The following is a 19,165-nucleotide window of genomic DNA, read 5'->3' on the forward strand; positions in this document are numbered from 1 at the left end:
GCCTTCCCTCAGAGCGGGAATGACCTGGGCAACTGAAACTATCGCTCAGATACCTTCCCTCAAGTGTTAGAGCTCAGGTAGCCCCTTAGTTTAGTGCGGTAAATGAAAAGGAAAGGGAGACAGCTAGAGTGACAGTGCAGGAAGGCTCTGGACAAATCCTGTTAAGATACAGGCAAAAGCTTATTTTAAAGCATACCCCGTAGCAGTGATGGCGGCAAAGAAAGCACTTTTCTGCCACCGCTGCAGCGGTGTCCCAGTACAGGCTAGTGCAGCTTCTCCGGGTGATCAGAGGCCTGTTGGGATCTGGCCTGCAGAAGCAGGTGCATTGCTTGGTGGCCCTGCTGTAACCCTTTTGCTCAGCATTTTGCAGATAAAATCTCTCACATCCATTCTGACTTGGACTCTACCTTAGCAGTGACAGGGTGAGATGGTGCCTGGGTGCCAACTTGTCCAATTGTTTGGGATACTTTTCAGTTTATTCAGTCAGAGGATGTGGACAGGATCCTCAGAAAGTTGAGGCCTACCACCTGCTTGTATGGCCCTTGCCCTTCCTGGTTACTCAACTCTTCTGGGAGAAGAAAGTTGGCTGACCGAGTTTAAGGTAAAAAGGGGGTGGTCACCTTAGCCTTGAAACAAGCTGTGGTGCATCCACTTTTAAATAAGCCTACCCTTAGACTGGAACCAAGAGATCTCAATAATTATTGAACAGTCTCAAATGTTCCATTCTTGAGCATGGTGATTGAATCAGTGGTAGCTGGACAAGTCGAAGTTTTCCTGGATCAGGCAAATTGTTTCCATACCTTCCAAGTCTACCGAGCAGCCCCACCCAGCCTAACAGCCCCAGCAGGAGCTCCTCCGCCTGCGGGTACCTGGCTTATTTGCCCTAAGGCTCCACAGTTGCCGTCACTCCCTCAGCATGCAAGCAGGGAAAGGATCAGCCGGCACAGGTGGCCGCACACAAGTGCGCCCCCTGGTACTCCCGCGGTTCCACCTCAACGCTCTCCAGCAGCTCTTGCCTTCTGCAGTGAGCAGAGCGCTCCAGCCAGGCTGGGCTGGAGCTGACCAGGCTTGCGGTCTCCTCCCCGCTCCCTGCTCTGAAGGCACTGGCTGCCTCCAGCTGGCAAAAAAAGCAGAGCCAAGGCAAGCAAGGAGGGAAGCCTTGCCAGAGCCCCGCAGAGCACTTCCAAGCAAAGGCTTTGAGAGATGGCATGGGTACCAGAGAGATGAGACTGCTTATCCCTTGCTACTTTGAAACACCCAGAAAAACCTCATCCGTCCTACACATTATTTCAGATACAAACTTTGTGAAACATGTTGCAGTGACATTACATAAAACTGGTGCATCATTAGGAAACCTTACAAGGTTAGCTTTTAGCTTTCTTCTGCTATAGAGTCTTCATTGAGAATTCTTTACAGCTTTTATTTTTGTAAGTCATGAAAATCAAGAAGCTATGCAAACCTAATTTATATAACTTATTAGACAAAGCAGCTTTTATACACAAAAGTTATTGGCAGGTAGCTACGTTGGAGAAGGAAAGACATAGTTATGAATTGCCCACAGTTTGAAAGTTTCTGTTGTTCTCATTACTTTAAAGCAGGAAAGCCTCTTAAAGTCTTTTGATCCAAGCTGTCATTTGTCAGGGAATGAGGACAAGAGAAATGACTGTAAAACAAGGCAACTGTATTTCCTACCTCTACAATATCTTACTTGAGTCCCATGACACAATTTTTCTGTTATTCATTCTTACCATGGTAAAGTAAACTTATTGGCTACCCAGAAACAGATGAGTGCAATCAGTCTCTTATAAATTATATCTTTTCACCAAAGGAAAGCAAATAGCTTTGCCTCCCCTATAACAATTGTTTCTAGAACTTTGTTGATTCTTTAAAGAGTTTATAAAACACTTTAGAAAAATCAGGATCAGGGATCAATAATTATTAAAGATTGAGTAGTATATCTGAGAACTTTGTGTTTAACTGAACAAAGGAGGAACTGTAATATCAAGTGAGTGTTTCACTCTCTTTGATTTTCACTATCCTATAGTATTGTTTCCCTCCATGTATTCATTATTTTGCAGCTCTATAAGATTCACCATAGAGTGCTTTTACAAGCAAAACCATGGCAACAAATGACCCAAGCATTGAGACTGCCTGCCAGTCACTCAGACTGGTCTGGGAGATAATAATTACCTCTCTGGGGTAGAGAGTAGTTCTGACTGCTTTGAAAGAAGTAGGCTTGAGACTAATCCTAAAAACATATTCCTGGAGCCAAATCACCTAACAGCCCATTCCTGACCCAAAAGGACGAAAGTCCTTAGGAGGCCAGGAATGGGCTGCACTGGTGTTCATGCCCCCTGCACTGGCGCTTAGGGCTGTTGAGCTTGTAAAGAAGGCAGCTAAGGGGAGACATGATAGAGGTCTATAAAATTATGCATGGTTTGGAGAGAGTAGACAGGGAGAAGTTTTTCTCCCTTTCCCATAATACTAGAACACGGGGTCATCTGCTAAAGCTGCCGGGTGAGAGATTCAAAACAGATAAAAGGAAGTATTTTTTCACACAACGCATAGTTAAATTGTGGAACTCCCTGCCCCAGGATGTGGTGATGGCTGCCAACTTGGAAGGTTTTAAGAGGGGAGTGGACATATTCATGGAGGAAAGGGGTATTCATGGCTATTAGTTAAAATGGATACTAGTCATGGCGAATACCTATTCTCTCTAGTATCAGAGGAGCATGCCTATTATATGAGGTGCTGTGGAACACAGGCAGGATGGTGCTGCTGCAGTCGTCTTGTTTGTGGCTTCCTAGAGGCACCTGGTTGGCCACTGTGTGAACAGACTGCTGGATTTGATGGTCCTTGGTCTGATCCAGCAGGGCCTTTCTTATGTTAAAGCTAGTCTATGACCTTTTAACTTCCTATTAGCAACAGTCACTTGTTTTACCTACTGAAAATAATACTTTGAAAACCTCCTGCTATTTTCTTGTAAACTTATAAATACACAAAATACAGAAAACAATAACATATATTCTGTCTCTGTTTTATCTGGCAAATAGTAATAAATAATTATTACTGTTGTTATTGTTATTATTATAATTATAGTTGGCTAGCCTGGGCTATCCAGGGCAGGGCAGAAAAGTGCTTAGATGTAGAAATTTTATCCCTAAAAAGAGGTTCACTTCCTTCAATAAAGTTAAGTTCATGATTCAACAGAAGTACACCAGGAAAGAAGAGGCAATATAAGGCAGCCTAACCTAATATTATTTTATCCGTTTACATCTGAACTCTAAAATATCTACAGTAATTTTTTTTAACCTTTATTGGCATTTAATCTACAGTAATTAATATTTTGCTTCCATTCTTTCTTGTGCTTCTCCCCAAACTTGTTTCAAGGAGTGGGGCACAACTAGTTACCAGGAGGTCTCTACAGTAACACATATTCACTCAACAACGTTTCATGTCCTTGGTTTGGTGCTTTTATGGCATAATGGGAGTGAATGACGTCAGAAAGTGCAGGTATCTATCTGTTGGCTGAAAGCATGAGTTTTGATATGCAGACTGCTCATCCAGCAATGGTTCTTACACTGTGATGTGATATTGTATGTAAAGTAGTTTATAATGCAAAACAATGACTACATAAAGGCGCATGACACAAGTGGGAAAAAGAATGAAAAAGGAGGCACTTAGGTACTAGCTCTTCAATAACTAATCATGAGAATATGATGAACAGATGGAGTGGAGGTGAGGACCCGAATGACAGCTGGCCTAAGTGAAGCCAATGGAAGGGCATCGCTCCTTCATCTGTCTCTCTGAAGCAGCCGTGTGAAATGGTTGCTGATGGAGGCAGTACTGTGAGAGGAAGAGTCATATGGTGGTTGGTGAAAGCCAGACCTATGGAAATGGCCTCACTCTAGCATAGATATGGAGCCAGACAGACCTTTGGAGATGGCCTCACAGTCACATCCTCCCTCTTAATGCAGCTTTGTGGAATGGCTACTGGTAGAAACAGCTTGGGAGGGGAGAAGTCAAATGGCAATTAGTCCTAGGTAGCCCTGATGGAGCCCTGACCTGGATGGCCCAGGCTAGCCTGATCTCGTCAGATCTCAGAAGCTAAGCAGGGTCAGCCCTGGTTAGTATTTGGATGGGAGACCACCAAGGAATACCAGGGTTGATGTGCAGAGGAAGGCACTGGCAAACCACCTCTGTTAGTCTCTTGCCATGAAAACCCCAAAAGGGGTAGCTATAAGTCGGCTGTGACTTGACGGCACTTTACACACACACAGCCCTGATGAAGGAGCCTTAACATCTCACTTCACAGATTCAGTTGCTTTCAATCATTTATTATTCTCCCAAAACAGTAACTATTATTTATTTTTAAATAGTTATATTCCACAGTTTCATATGAAGGTTTGCAAGGCAGTTTAAAACAATAAGATGATACTAAAAGCAGTACGACTGTCACACAACAAAATAAAAAAGATAAGAAGTGGCAAAAACAAAAGAAAAACTAAATAAAGAAATATAAAACAAAATCAGATATAACCTTAAAAAGCTCTTAAAACCCTAAAACAGTCAATGTGAAGCCAGAAAAAGCTTCCTAAAAGCATGGATAAAAGCACAGCAATCTGATAAAAATCACATAGAAAACTTCACAAAGGAAGGGAAATCTAAAAGGCCAAGGAGGAAAAATAGTATCTTTGCCTGGAACTTGAAAGCGTATAAATTTAGCACCAGTCAAGCTTCTATATCAAGGGAGTTCCAGATCTTGGCCCCATTACAGAAAACACCCTTTTTCAGGTGCTGGCCTAGGAAGGTGAGGTCACACATCGCCCGGTCTCTGATGATCTTGACTGGTAGGCAGGCTCAGGTAGGATGAGGCATTTCCTCCGGCACCCTGAATATATCTTGAGAGCAGATATACATGCATTTCTGTTCAGACATACATCAGGGAAGAACTGGAAATATTCAAATATTTTTCTAACCTCTCCTGGGACTTTCATGGTTGAAGAGAATACCATTCACAGCAAACAGCTTGTAGGCCTCCCTGAAGTTCACTACAATCCAATAAGCATATAGTTTGGCTGCCCCTGAAACATAAATTTCATTTACTGAAACATACATGCACTCATACATACACACACTTTCCAAGAAACTATTATTATTATTTGGTCACTTGTCCTTTTGCATATCACAATTTCTTCTGAAGCATTATCAGTACATCAAAGAGATATGAATGGAACAGCAGCAGATCTCACTAGCAAGCATTCTGGGACTTCTTTCATTGATTTCCTCTCACAGACTTGGTTGAGTTCACAGAGGATGGATTAAAAAAATACATACACAGCTAGAAAGTATGAACTATACTACTGAGGTAGGGTTGTCCTTTTCTTACAGGGGAAGGGGGATCCATTTGCCCCTGGCTCCTGATCCTGCTGTCACTCCTGTGGCCAGTAGGAGGAAAAAATATATCCCCCCCCCCAAACAAAAACTTTTGTCAGCAACAGTGTGAAATCACTGCCAGAGGAAATCTGGAAGTGACTTCAGTTCATCTAGGAATTGTTGGCAACTCTATGGTTTTAACATAGATTTTCCAGAGACTCCTAGAGAGGTGGGATGATAGCACTTCCACATTTTCCCTGGAGATGACATCACACTGTCACTGACAGCACCCCTACATCCCTGCCCTTTCAATGACTTCTCCCCAATTATTTGGGAGGGACGGGGGGGGGGAAGAATAGGAAGAAAACCCTGTGATCTTAAAACTCGTGAACTGGTTCAAAACTTTGGTCCAACAATATTAATCAGCAAAATTAATGCAGGCTCATGACAGAAGGGAACTCTTGGGAGATTACTTACACATTATCTTTAGCTCTTTAATAATAAAAAGAAGAGCAAGACTTTATGGTGAAAAAAAATCACACTTTGGATCTGAACAAGCAACGTATTGAACAGAAATGGTAATTTAGGCAAAGATAACCCTTTCTCTTGTTTTAGGTACAAAGTAGAATTGTTTTGATATTAATAAAACTGTGTTAATAATCTAAACAACAGCTAGGCAATGGACAATTATTAAAAGGCAATAAACTTGAATCTACAATTTTAAAAAGGTTAAAAGAGAATAAATGTTCAATTTATGACCAGAAAAAATGTGGGCAGTAGTATGTAGAACAGATGAAAGGATCATGCATTTTAAACTTCTGTGCAAATGGCTTCAATACTAACAATCCAAAGTTATAAACTACAGCTGCCACATATAAGTAAAGGTTCATAATTCGTATGCTGCACTCTGATTGGCTTTCTTTGGGGTATTACTGAGCCCATCTCAACACAGTCCACTCTATGCTTTATTGAAAGACTGCATCTCTATAAAATAAAGATATCCTATATGAGCAAGGGCAAACGTGCATACTACCTCATATACTTACCATATGGTGATCTGGGATAAAATGGAGTAGTCTCTTTTTGTGGTATTTCTTGCACTTTCCCAAAAAGTTCACTAGTTGAGGCTTGGTAGAACTTCACAGAGGTTATAAGACCACAGGTCTTGATAGCATCTAGGAGTCGTAAAGTGCCAATTCCATCTACATCAGCTGTATATTCCGCTAAATCAAAAGATATCTGAAAAGAACGGAAACACACACACAATTAGGCACTTTGTAAAATGTGGCAGTTAAGGTTTCCCGCATGCTCCTTTATAACATTGATTGGCTGTGCATAGAATATATACTTCATTCACATTAAGTACGATACTTTAAATATCATAGATATTTCTGTGATCTTGAGAGAGATAAAACTTCTGTCTATTGATATAAGCGAGGGAGTGTATTTGCAAATTCCTTCTGAGAACTTTTTGGCCCCTGGGAAGCCATTTTGCATGAGTTTCTGTTCTCATTAGCTGTTCCTTTTTCTATGTTCCATCCCCATGAAGGAAAGGAGCGAAGGGAAAGCATCCATGTGGATATATTGCTTTCTTGGTTTTTGGGGACAGGCCTAATAGGTACAATGCAAAAGTATTCAGTGACCATGCCTGCCAATTTCCAGAGCAAAACCTGTACAAACATGTGGAGTCATGCCATATTTTTAAATGGTAAAATGCTATTGATTAGGGGATGAACTCTAATCAGTAAATGTCTTTCAGAGAATGCTCTTTAGGTTAACATAGAACAGAATCCATGATAAAAACATTGCTCATAAACATCAGCACAACTTTAACAGAAAAGAGGAGAGTTTAAGAATGAATAAGGCTTGGCTTCCTGCCCTGAAAAACCTCCAGACAAAGACAACATTCAACAATAGCCATACAGATTAGCTTTGGATTACACACATTAACAGATCACTTCAGGATACAATGGTTCCATATTAACATACCATACCCTCATTAGCACATTATCTTGATACTTACAGGACAATACTTTTGCAGGACAATACTCAGCTCAAACCCAACCCCTTTCTGACTATATATTACTCTTCCTACACCCTTGACACTGAGAGACACTGTCCTTCAGTGTTACTACTCTGAAGATGCCTGCCACAGTTGCTGGCGAAAAGTCAGGAAAGAAAATTCCAAGACCACGGTTACACAGCCCGGATAACCTACAAGAACCAATGAACTCTGACCGTGAAAGCCTTCGACAATATTTTAAAACATTGCTTTATTTGATAAATTATCATCCTTTTATTAAGATATTTTACATGGAAAAAGAGATGGTTATTATCAGTATACCTCATATGTATAGTATTTTGAAGTGCATGCCTTCTGACCAGCACACCTTAGTTTAAAACGACTTCAATCTAAAAATAGTATTGTCGCAAAATGATTTCAAAATATGACCAAAGAGTCAGCATTTTACTTAATGTAACCCCTTTACTATAATGTCACTTTTATGAATATCTATCATTCCATCTACACATTTTCTTATATTTTCCCCAGGCAAAACTCTTTAACACCTGCATGACTGTTAGAAAGTCAGCAAGTGAAGCCTTTGCAGTCATCACATTTTAATGACAGAAAACCTTTACTTACTACCTATCTCACAGCTGGTAAAGGCACAAGTGTCTTTACCAGAAAAAGGAAGGCTGAATCAGACTTCCTGAGAAATGTTTTTTATTAAAACAGCACATATTGCAATAGCTGTAGGGGAAAATGTCCAGATGTGAAGGAATTGTCTGTTCCTTGCCCAGAAACCAGGCAAGCCCGATCACTCTTGTCTTTGCATCACAATTTGATTGCAAGGCCTGTGCAGAACAGCACATAATTGTATGTAAGAGGTCCCATAGTATCATCCATCTTACTTCTTGAATATCAAGTTTAAAAACCTCAATAAGAAAATGAACGTAGGCCAATAAAGAACCTGAGAACTCAGAAATTTCTTTAAGTCGGGACTAGCAGCACATTTTGACTAAATCAATGTAAGCATTGCCCTGTTAGGGCATGTAAACGCAGCATAACTCCCATTCCTTTCCCATAGTTTTTCCTCCCTGTATTTGTTTGTAAAACAATAGTTTAAACTCCCACAAAGAGAAAGAGTTTGCTGCAGATCTTTTTAACCTTCCCCTTCACATCCTCTGTTCCTCCCCAAAACCCACAAGCCATGGGGAGTTTCAGTGAGAAAGAACTATACTACCATGTAGGCAAGCAAGAACCATTTGTTTTTTAAGGCAAGATATTCTTCAAAAGCACATGGTGTAAAGGCAACAACTACAAAAGAATTTTATTACTTCAGAATTAGGGCACTTAGTGTGTATTTTGACTAATCCTAATTGTAAAATGGAAAAATGGAATAATATTGTAGAGGTCTATGGAAAGCTTGCAGGATTTAAAATAAAAAGGAGCAAAACGAAAATTTTGGTTAAAAAAAAAAGACTATCACAACAAGCAGATTTAACTAGTAAAACAGGGTTTATTGTTGAATCTAAAGTTAGATATTTAGGAATATGGTTAACTTCAGATAACCTTAATCTATTTCAGAATAATTATGTAAAAATCTGGCAACAAATTGTTAAGGATCTTAAGCATTGGGAGAAGATACCGCTATCATTATGGGGACGGATTTCAGTAATCAAAATGATGGTATTATCGAAGATGCTTTTTTTATTTCAGAATCTGCCGATTATAAAAGGAGTAAAGATTTTTAAAGTTTGGAAGAAGGAAATTTTGAACTTTTTATGGGGAAAAGAAAGACATAGGATAGCATATCACAATTTAATTGAATTAAAAGAAACTGGAGGCTTGGGTCTTCCAGATTTAAGAATGTATTATGAAGCAATCCACTTTCAATGCACTTTGCAGCTGGATTTTTATGTGGGAAATGGCAAAATCCACTTGCAAATGATCATTAAAGTGCATTGAAAGTGGACTGAAAGTGCATTATTCAGCATGTGTGAAAGCACCCTTAGTCTCTGTACCTGCTCTTTCCTCAGAATTCAGCTGCCAGTGGCTTAGCAGTCCTGGCACTCAATGAAATCAGAGCAGTCAACCCAAGAGCAATTAAAGGGATTGGGGCAGAGGATCCCCCACCTTGAGCTCCCATTGCCCACTGCCACTCCAAGTGGCATGAGGAGCAAATGTAAAAAAAAAAAAAAAAACTCACCAGTATTGTGAGCGTTATGATGTCACCGCCAGGGAAAACACAGAAGCTACGGTAGTAGCTCTAAGAATTTTACCACAGAGTTTTTGGAGATTCCTAGAGTTACCTGCCTGATAGTTTGGGTGGGAAAGCTGTTGCTACCCGAGGGGACAGGGAGCGCTCTTAGAAGAGCCAACAATTCTAAAACCTTGAAAAGATCTCTGTGGCTGGCCTGCGTATGCGCAGTCCCATGTGGGACTGCACAGAAGCCACAAAGATGAACTTCTGTCCTACTGTAGCAACTGGAATTGTTTATGTAGCTGTACTAGATGTAGAACAATGGCCAACAAAAAACTTTACCCATTACCTTGCACAATTAATCGCTCAACTATAGAAAATGTTTCATAAAAGAATACTCGAGTTTCTTAGTAATAAAATATTAGTGTGAGGAGAAAGCAAGGAGAAAGAAGAATATTCTAGAATTTGAGATTTCAGGATTTGTCCCACTCTCAATCAGTATATGCAGCACAATCCAACTGAATCCGATGGAAATTATAGTAACTGTATTTAGGATTACAATCTCAGTTTTCTTACCTTCCCACCCATTTGTATCTTATTCGACGGAACTGAGAAACTGTCAAAGTTATCAGGGACAAAGAATTTATATTTTAGAACTAACTGTCAAGGCTAAAGTTACAGAAATATTTTAACAGCAGAAGAGATTCCTAATATTTTAAACATTCAAAGAAGCCTATTTACTTGATAGATCTCACACAGACAGACAAACACAAATCTACACTGCAGCCAGGAAAGGATTTACTATTTGAAATGCTGCAGGCTCAATGATTAGTGACAGAGTAATGCCCTGAAAGTTTTCTTATGCAGTTAATCCAGCTGCACTAAAAGCTTTAAGCATTATTTTTTTAAAGCCCAAAAGGAGAGTCTTGCAGAGTCACCAGGGAACTTTAACAAGGGAGCTGTAAAATGATATTCAATTCATTTTGTTTTAAAGGAACCATGGGAATCAATGGCTAGGAATAAAATGTGGGAGGGGTAAAACCGATTTTCAAAATTCCCTTTTAACATTATGTTATTAATTTTATACACATGGCTAAATGAATCTGAGTAGAAACATAGTATATATTTAAATCCAATCTATAACTTTCATAAATACTTTAAAATGATGAACCCTAGTTGTCCTATACATTCCAACCACATTCTGGATGTGGAATTGTCAGACTGTGTAACAGAAGCCAAACAACATAGTATGAAAATGACCCTATATGGTCCCTCTGCAGCTCCAATAAGTGTTGCCGGGCATGGCATGGCAACCCGTGGGAAATGGGAAGAGGCAGAGACGGTGGCCCCATCATTGGCAACATCACAATGTCACTGGGTAGAAACGCTGGAAGTAATATCAGCTAGGAATTGTTGGCAATTCTATGGTAAAACCAAGGTTCCCCCCAGAAGTGCCATCACTGATAGCCTTTTTTATTTTTCTCCCCAATGTCACACTGTGCAGCACTGAAAAACAGGAACTTGGGGTGGGGGATACCCCAGTTCCATCTTGGCAGCCTTAAGCTCTGGTGTTTTATGGGTTTGTTTGTTTGTTTTGAGAGAGAGAAAGTGGGAAGCCTACTCAATGAGGACAACTTACTTGCCAAATGTTATCCCTGAATGAGCATGTTCACAAGGAGCCACTGTTTTTGTTATTTGGCTGGGCAACTAGCAGCCACCTCAAGGAAGTAGCAAAGATGATCTAAACACACTTATGAACAGAATGTGGAATAACATAGTCAATCATTTAGTTTGAAAGTTGTCTGAAGTAAACGGTTTAAAGGAAGAAAGTCCATTAGTTAAATGTCCCCATCCAGATAAACAAACCATAGTCAATTCTTATAATTATGATTATGCACAAATTACTTCAACATAGTGATTTCTTCTCTATTTTTTTTTTTTTTTTTGTAAAAAATTGAATTCTTATATTTTTTTCTGGACAACTAAAGAAAAAATATTAGTTCAAAGATCTTTATATTAGATTCATTGAAAATCATGAAATGTGAGATATCAAATTATTTTATTTTTCTTGAATTTTTAGACTTTATCTCTAGCCCCTTCCATGTTCCATACTGTCATCTCAATGTCTTCAACTAAGAATATGTGTGAATTGGTAGGCAAATGTTATTTTCAGAGCATTTAGTAGATCATTAGTCAGATGTTCCTTCTCTCAATTGTTTTCCTTTCTCTCTCTTTCTTTTTCAGTCTTGTTTCTCTTTTTTTCAAAATAATTATTTGTTTTGGCCACATTTATTCCATCTTTCATTATAAAGAACACACCCCCACCCGATTTCCCAACTTTTATCACTCTGAAATTCTGCTCTGTTCCTACTTCATCTTTGGCAATTTATGGTCCATTTATAGAATGACATGGAAAGCACTTCTGTGTAAGACACTGCATGCCACTCATCATAAATAATATGTATGATAACTAAACAGGAACGTCTGCTTTTTTAATCTGCAAACTGGAAAAGCAGTGTGTGTGCAGGGACATAATGCTGCAACTTTGAAAAAAGCCAGCTGACAACTTGCAAGATTATGGGTTACCTATGTACCAAGGCACTGTAGTTAAAACAAGATCTAAGCAATGGGAGGTTTGGGAGAGAGCAAGGGGTGGAGTGACATTGGGAGGAAGGAAAGTGTTATGACAGAAGGATTGGATATGGATAACATTGTCATGGCGGGAAACTGGTGGCAAGATTGGAGCTGGGAGTTGGCAGTAACTGGGAGAAAAAGAGGTGACGGGATGAGATGGGGAGAAAGCAATGATGGATAGAGAAAGCAGCAGGCAAGAAACTGGCAGTGGGAGATCGATCGGGTGCAAAGAATGTGGCAATGGGGGAGAAAAAGTAGAGACAGCTTGGGGAGGGAGAGAAAACAGCAAGGGGGGAGAAAGTGGCAACCAGGGCAAGCAATTAGGGCCCAGGGAAAGTACTGGGATTTCCCTCCTCAGTGCATTTGGGGGGTTCTCCATCCCAGTGTCAAATGGGGGGTGGGTTGAAAAGGCTAGCAAAGGGGATCTCCAAACCCCCCCCCCCAGCATAAACAAGGCCAAAGCACAGTGTTGGGATTTGAAATGGCCACAGCTTTTATTGGTTACAGATAATAGGGCATTGACGCAGCACATGGGCTGGGTCCAAGACATCTGCTAACCCACCTGCTGACCGATGCTGTACCTCCAACTCCCAGCCTGCCTGTGGGAGAGTAGCCTGGGATGGTATTATGCAGAACAACACTTGGACGTGAGCCGCTCTGTGATTCCCCTGCCACTTGGAGGGAGGCCACCCTGACAGCCCCCGAGGTGGGCATGTCCCCCCTAAGGCCTCCTCCAAAATCCCTTATTGGAATCCCCAGAATGGGGGAAAGCTGGCACGCAGGCCAGCTTTCCCCCCCAAACTGGATCCGGCCCTAAGCAAACACCACCAAAAGTTATGATAAAGAAACTGAATAAACAATAGCCAAACCACAAAAATGTGAAAATAAGTGGTCTTAATTTTGGAAGCTTATGTGAGAAACAGTAGAGAAGTTTGCCTCAATCTGCAAATATTTAACTCTCTGAATTCCGTGGAAATAAAAATGAAAAATCAGAATAAAATGATACCAATGTTTCAGAAATTGATTCTAAATAAAGAACCCTGATGGAAGTATTTTGAAAGATACATTGTTTGGTGTGGTTTTAGGTTGCGAATTTCATCTACAGTTACCATAATATTTACTGTGTGTGATGATACAATACTGATCAATGCACAGACTTTCCTACGTACTTGAAAAGGCCTCTTTTCTACCCAAAGTAGAAAGTGATGTGCAATAATAAAATACGATACAAAGAAATATAGCTTTAAAGCCATAAAATGCCATATTTAAAATGTCTAGAAAGACACACAAACCTATTTTGCACACACACTAAAAATTTACATACAAAAACATTTTATGTTTAAGGCTTATTTCTTCAAGGACCTCCAATTCCTGGGCTACAAATCTCAGCAGTGCAGCCAAGTCAGTTAGCTGCAACAAAAACAAACGGGAGCCCTGTGGCACCTTAAAAACTAATAGATTTACTGTGCAATCCTAAGGGTGTGTGTGTTTAAAAAGCAGCCAGTTTAAAAAGCAGCGTCATCTCCTGAGCAGCTTCCTGGTCCAAAAAAGGAAGGCAAAAAGGTAATTATTTTTTTTAAAAAAACCCCCATAAAACTCCTCCATAGGGTTTCATGGGGCTATGCCTGCCTTTTTGCAGACGTAACTCGGCTCCAGCTAAAGGGGGCGTTCCTGGGCTGAACGGGCTCTGGGAGCTGACTAAAGCCAGCCCCGCCACCGGGAACACCCCCTTTGACGCCAGAGTGAGCCCTTGTAGTGGGAAAACACTGCAGGCGAGGCTGCGCCAGAGCCCACGGCTCACACTGCTCCCTGGAGCCGGTGTAAGGGGCCCCATACCAGCATTAGTGCCAGTTTATCTGGTACAAATGGCACTAACAACGGCACCGGAGTCACACTGGCTCCTAAGTTGTTTCCCCACCCCCCATTGGGATTGGGCTGTGATTGTAGTATACTTTAATATTTTTGTAGTATAAGCTACTGGTGCCATAACACTCCTCTTAATAATCACTGGGCTAAATATTTAGAATATTTCAAAGCTACGTCTGTCCAGCTGCATGTCCCACTAATATGACAGCATAAAGACCGTGAAGAAGAAGAATTGATGGCATATATAATACGGGAAGACGAACAAGTGAATGAAGCTGAGATGGTATGGCTGGTGTTGCTAGGTCTGGTGATTGTGCTGTCAGAGTGGATATTGGTACATATCTTGGTTTGTTGCAGGCCCTGGTCCCAGAGTCTGTGTCCACGTTAGGAAGGGCATTGTTGTGGGTTAGAAGTTGTTTAAAGTTAGGAGATTGTCTGTGGGGAAGAAAAGGTTTGCCTCCCAATGTCTGTGAGAGGGGAGTATCATTGTCCAGCAGAGGTTGTAGGTTGTTAATGATGCATTGAACCAGTTTGAGCTAAGAGGTGTATGTGACTGTCAGTGAAGTTCTGTTGTTCAGGGCTATCATGTAGCAGGTTATCCCTTAGTATCATTCTGGCTAGGTTGATCTGTTACTTTACTACATCCGCTGGGTACTGTAATTCTAAAAAAATGACCACTGTAGGTCCTGCAAGTGAGAATCTGTCTGATGGATCGGAATAGATGTAGCTGCAACATAGAGCTTAGCTGTAGATGATGGTGTGTTTAGGATGGTGGTTGGAGGCACATAGATTTGTTTGGTGATCAGTAGGTTTCTGGTATAAGGTGGTTTTTATGCTACCATTATGTATTTGTACAGTGGTGTCTAGAAAATATACTTCTTGTGTGGACTGGTTCATGGTCAGATTGATTGTGGGGTGGAAGTTGCTGGAGAAATTTCACCAGGCCCTTTTCCCATGTGTCCAAATGATGAAAATGTCATCAATAAATATCAGGTACAAGAGGGGTGTTAATGGATGAGAGCTGAGGAAGTGCTGTTCCAGGTCAGCCATGAAAATGTTGGAATATTGTAGTGCAGCCACAGTAAGTGAAGTTTAAAACAGTTAACTGCTCAGATTTGTGACACCAGTATAATTGGTATTATACCAATATATACCAATATAACTGGATATTATACCTAAAGGGCTGAGAATGAAAAATCCACTCAGCAGCCATTCCACCTGATTAGAAGGAAAGGTAATGAAGCAAGACCCTGACCGTTGATTTGGCTGGGACAAAATGCCATTTGGCTTCTCCCTCCCAGAACCAGCCATTCCAACAGGCGAGAAGGCAGACAGTGAAGCCCCCTTTCTTGGAATGATCTTTTTGATAAATAAAGACATAGCAAACTTTTATGTATTTAAAATATTTCTATGTTGGTGTTCAAAGTATTTAACAGGAAAAATCTACAGTAGCATAAAAAATCCAGGTGGGTGCACATAGAACAAAAACAAAATTTGCATTAGAAACATAGCAGTAGAAGAGAGGGGAAAACAAGCAGTTAGAGATCCTCAAGTTAAATATTGATCACTACTGCCCTGTAGTGACTCATGATATACCATAAAGCGATAGCTGTTAACTTTATTATGATTGCTATGATTTCTGCATCCTGGACTAGAATTACATGATGTACCTGTGGCACGAAGAGAGCAAAAGCAGTTTGAATTTAGAAAATATGGGCAGTGAGTTTCTACAATGATAAATATGTATTTTTTTTACAAAAAAACCTGGGTCTTTACAATAATCTAGAACAAAATTAAACGTCATCTTTTATTTTTTATTTTGCCTTTCAGTACAAAAATTAAAGATTTAGTGTTTCCTTATTTTGTCACAGCATTATGTAAAATTCCCACACATTTCAATGCCCAATGTTTGTTTTCTGTTTTAATTACAGACACATCTAAGGATACATCACTATTTTGCATTCCAAAATAGCAAGCAGGCAAGTTCCATTGAGTCAGAGAAAATGGCATTTGTCTTGCTTTAAAACATTACTGTTTTCTTACACTATTTGCTTACTACAGCTTAATCTTTCTCTTGTGGAAAAAAGAACCACTGCAATATTTCAGTTTTAACAGTTAATAAAATAAAGCCCTGTGAACAGCAATGGTTGCTAAATGAGTTTTCTACAAAATCTAAAGCAAAATAAATTCCAAAATAGTCTAATTCATACAAAGTTTATTAAAATCACATCTTTATACGTACAACAGATACACTGTTTTGGTTTTTCCAATTATCATAAGTATGAGTTTCCTTTACAGCATTCATTCAAATATCTCATAAGTTATACCATATGATATTATAATGATAAGTAGTTACTTATGTTGCAGGGCACACAGAGGATGCCCAAAATAAGCACTATCCAATACTCACAAGTCATAAAAATCATTTTTTCCAGCCTGACCAAGAAGTCCTGAATTATCGTTTCCACATTATATTTTGGCCTCCACTTCTGACAACACTAATCATAATGGGTTTTATGCTATCGAAGGGGTAACAATAATGCCACTGAAACAGAAATTTAAAATTCTGAAAATGCTGACAAGATTAATTTCAAGGGCCAACAGACACAAAAGACACAACTCAAAGAACTGTTCAACTAGTTTAATGTTCCCAAAGAGACTATGGCTTTATTTCTCACACAGCAGCATCTCATCCGATATGAGAATTCATTCATTTCAAAGGTCTTTGCACAGGAGCATATCCCAGATGACTGTGCTTTGGGGTCTTGAAAATATTTTTCTATCAGCACATGAAAACAATAGAAATACTACTTATACCATCATTTTTTATTATTACGGTCAGTGACCAAACATGTACCGTATATACTCGCGTATAAGCCGAGTTTTTTAGCCCAAAAAAAGGGCTGAAAAAGCCGAACTCGGCTTATACGCGGGTCAATACGGTAGAGGGGGGAGGGAGGAGGGAGGAGGGAGAGGGGAACTTACCTCCGCCGTCTTTTCCTGGCTGGGAGCGGCCTCCAGAGACGCCCTGCGGCCGCGGGGAGGCCGCCCAGCCGCCCCCGCCGCCTTCTCCCGGCCGGGAGCGGCCTTTAGAGGCGCCCTGCGGCCGCGGGGAGGCCGCCCAGCCGCCCCCGCCGCCTTCTCCCGGCCGGGAGCGGCCTTTAGAGGCGCCCTGCGGCCGCGGGGAGGCCGCCCAGCCGCCCCCGCCGCCTTCTCCCGGCCGGGAGCGGCCTTTAGAGGCGCCCTGCGGCCGCGGGGAGGCCGCCCAGCCGCCCCCGCCGCCTTCTCCCGGCCGGGAGCGGCCTTTAGAGGCGCCCTGCGGCCGCGGGGAGGCCGCCCAGCCGCCCCCGCCGCCTTCTCCCGGCCGGGAGCGGCCTTTAGAGGCGCCCTGCGGCCGCGGGGAGGCCGCCCAGCCGCCCCCGCCGCCTTTTCCAGGCCGGGAGCGGCCTCCAGAGGCCCCCTGCGGCTGCAGAGAGGCCGCTACGCCGGGCCCGCCGGGCCCGCCGCCAGGAGCCCAGAAGGAACGGTAAGCCTGCACGCGGGGGGGGGGGTTATAAGCCGACCCTTGGCTTATACGCGGGTGCCTAATTTTTCCCCATTTTTGGGGAGAAATTAGGCACCTCGGCTTATACATGGGTCGGCTTATACATGGGTATATACAGTAGTTTTAAAAATTACCTTTACATACCCATTTCAGTAGTATAATTATTATGCTATTTTATTTTAGTTTCCTGATAATATATACTTAGCTCCTCATTCTTACAATAAGCTGCACATTTGGTTAATGCCCTCCTAAGCCCCACCGGTGTTCTCAAAAGGGTATCAGCATTATCTGCATATAGTAACACAGGAATGTGGCGACGGGCAATTTTAGGTGGATAGAAATTCTTCTCCTTTAGGTCATTTACCATATTGTTGATGTAAAATATAAATAACATGGGGCTAATAAAACAGCCCTGCCTGATTGCCCTGGATGTACTAATAGCCTCAGTTAGTTGTCCCTTCCTGTAATGTCTTCAGCGCCATCTATTCCAGCCAAAAGCTCGACTTTTGATTAATGGAAGACTATCCAATGAATTTGAAATTGCAAAGGGCATGAGGCAAGGCTGTCCCTTGTCGCCGATGTTATTTGATTTGGCGATGGAAGTTCTGGCAAACTATATAAGGATGGATCCCAATATTAAAGGAATATAAAAATATAAAAACGAGGAATATAAAATCAAAAGTTATGCTGATGACATCATATTAATCTGTCAAGATCATGTGGACGCGGTACAAAATATACAATTTCACATTAAAAGGTTTGCCAACTTCTCAGGCTACAAACTCAACGAAGATAAAACCAAAATTCTCACCTTTAATCTCTCTGAAAGGGAGCAAACGCTCATTAAAGGAACAACCAGATGCCAAATAACTAAGGACCCAGTAAAATATCTTGGCATTTATATATCACCACAGAACAACACACTTTTCAAAACAAACTACCTGAGGGTATGGAGAGAAATAGAAAAATATCTGAACCGCTGGACAACATTGAACATTTCTTGGCTGGGAGGAATATCGACGGTGAAAATGAATGTACTTCCAAGATTTAACTTTCTGTTTCAACTTTCCTATAACCCTAAGCTTGATGTGGATTGCAGATTGGATTAAATCGCTGAAAAACCGGAACATCACTCTGGAGAGAGCGGATTTACTTTCTGGATTTCATAATGTGTTTTGGGACCCTAAAACACCGAAGAGCTTGAAGCAAGTATCCGAAGACTGCGATATTAAACCAACATTACTAAAAATATGGGACAACTATATATATATATATATAAAAAGAACCAGTCTTTCACCCCCTCCCATTATGTCCCCACTTGAAGCATACCATGAAGATCTTGCACGGAAGGACATGGTTGATAAAGATGGTGAGATCAAAAGTCTAGAAATGCTCAGAAAAGAAATAAGTAACTTAAACTGGCTAACGTATCTTCAACTGAGGTCCAGGCTCAAAGAAGACTGCTTAAAGACGGGTATGATGAGAGCACTAACGGAATTTGAAACTATATTAATGAAGAACAATGAACATTTACTAGGAA

The 19,165-nt window shown here is 41.1% G+C and overlaps 1 protein-coding gene across 1 annotated transcript in view; it reads right to left on the reverse strand.

The window, feature by feature from the left end:
- Nucleotides 1-19,165, reverse strand: part of GMDS (GDP-mannose 4,6-dehydratase) — a 415,034-nt gene that overhangs the window by 288,712 nt on the left and 107,157 nt on the right. The window contains exons 5-6 of the mRNA XM_056854322.1: nucleotides 6,423-6,615; nucleotides 4,980-5,084 (exon numbers count right to left, since the gene is read on the reverse strand). Coding sequence (XP_056710300.1) covers nucleotides 4,980-5,084; nucleotides 6,423-6,615 — 298 coding nt within the window. The remainder of the gene's footprint in view (nucleotides 1-4,979; nucleotides 5,085-6,422; nucleotides 6,616-19,165) is intronic.

The sequence above is a fragment of the Euleptes europaea genome, chromosome 8 (genome assembly GCF_029931775.1).
Source record: "Euleptes europaea isolate rEulEur1 chromosome 8, rEulEur1.hap1, whole genome shotgun sequence".
In the NCBI taxonomy this organism is placed as follows: domain Eukaryota; kingdom Metazoa; phylum Chordata; class Lepidosauria; order Squamata; family Sphaerodactylidae; genus Euleptes; species Euleptes europaea.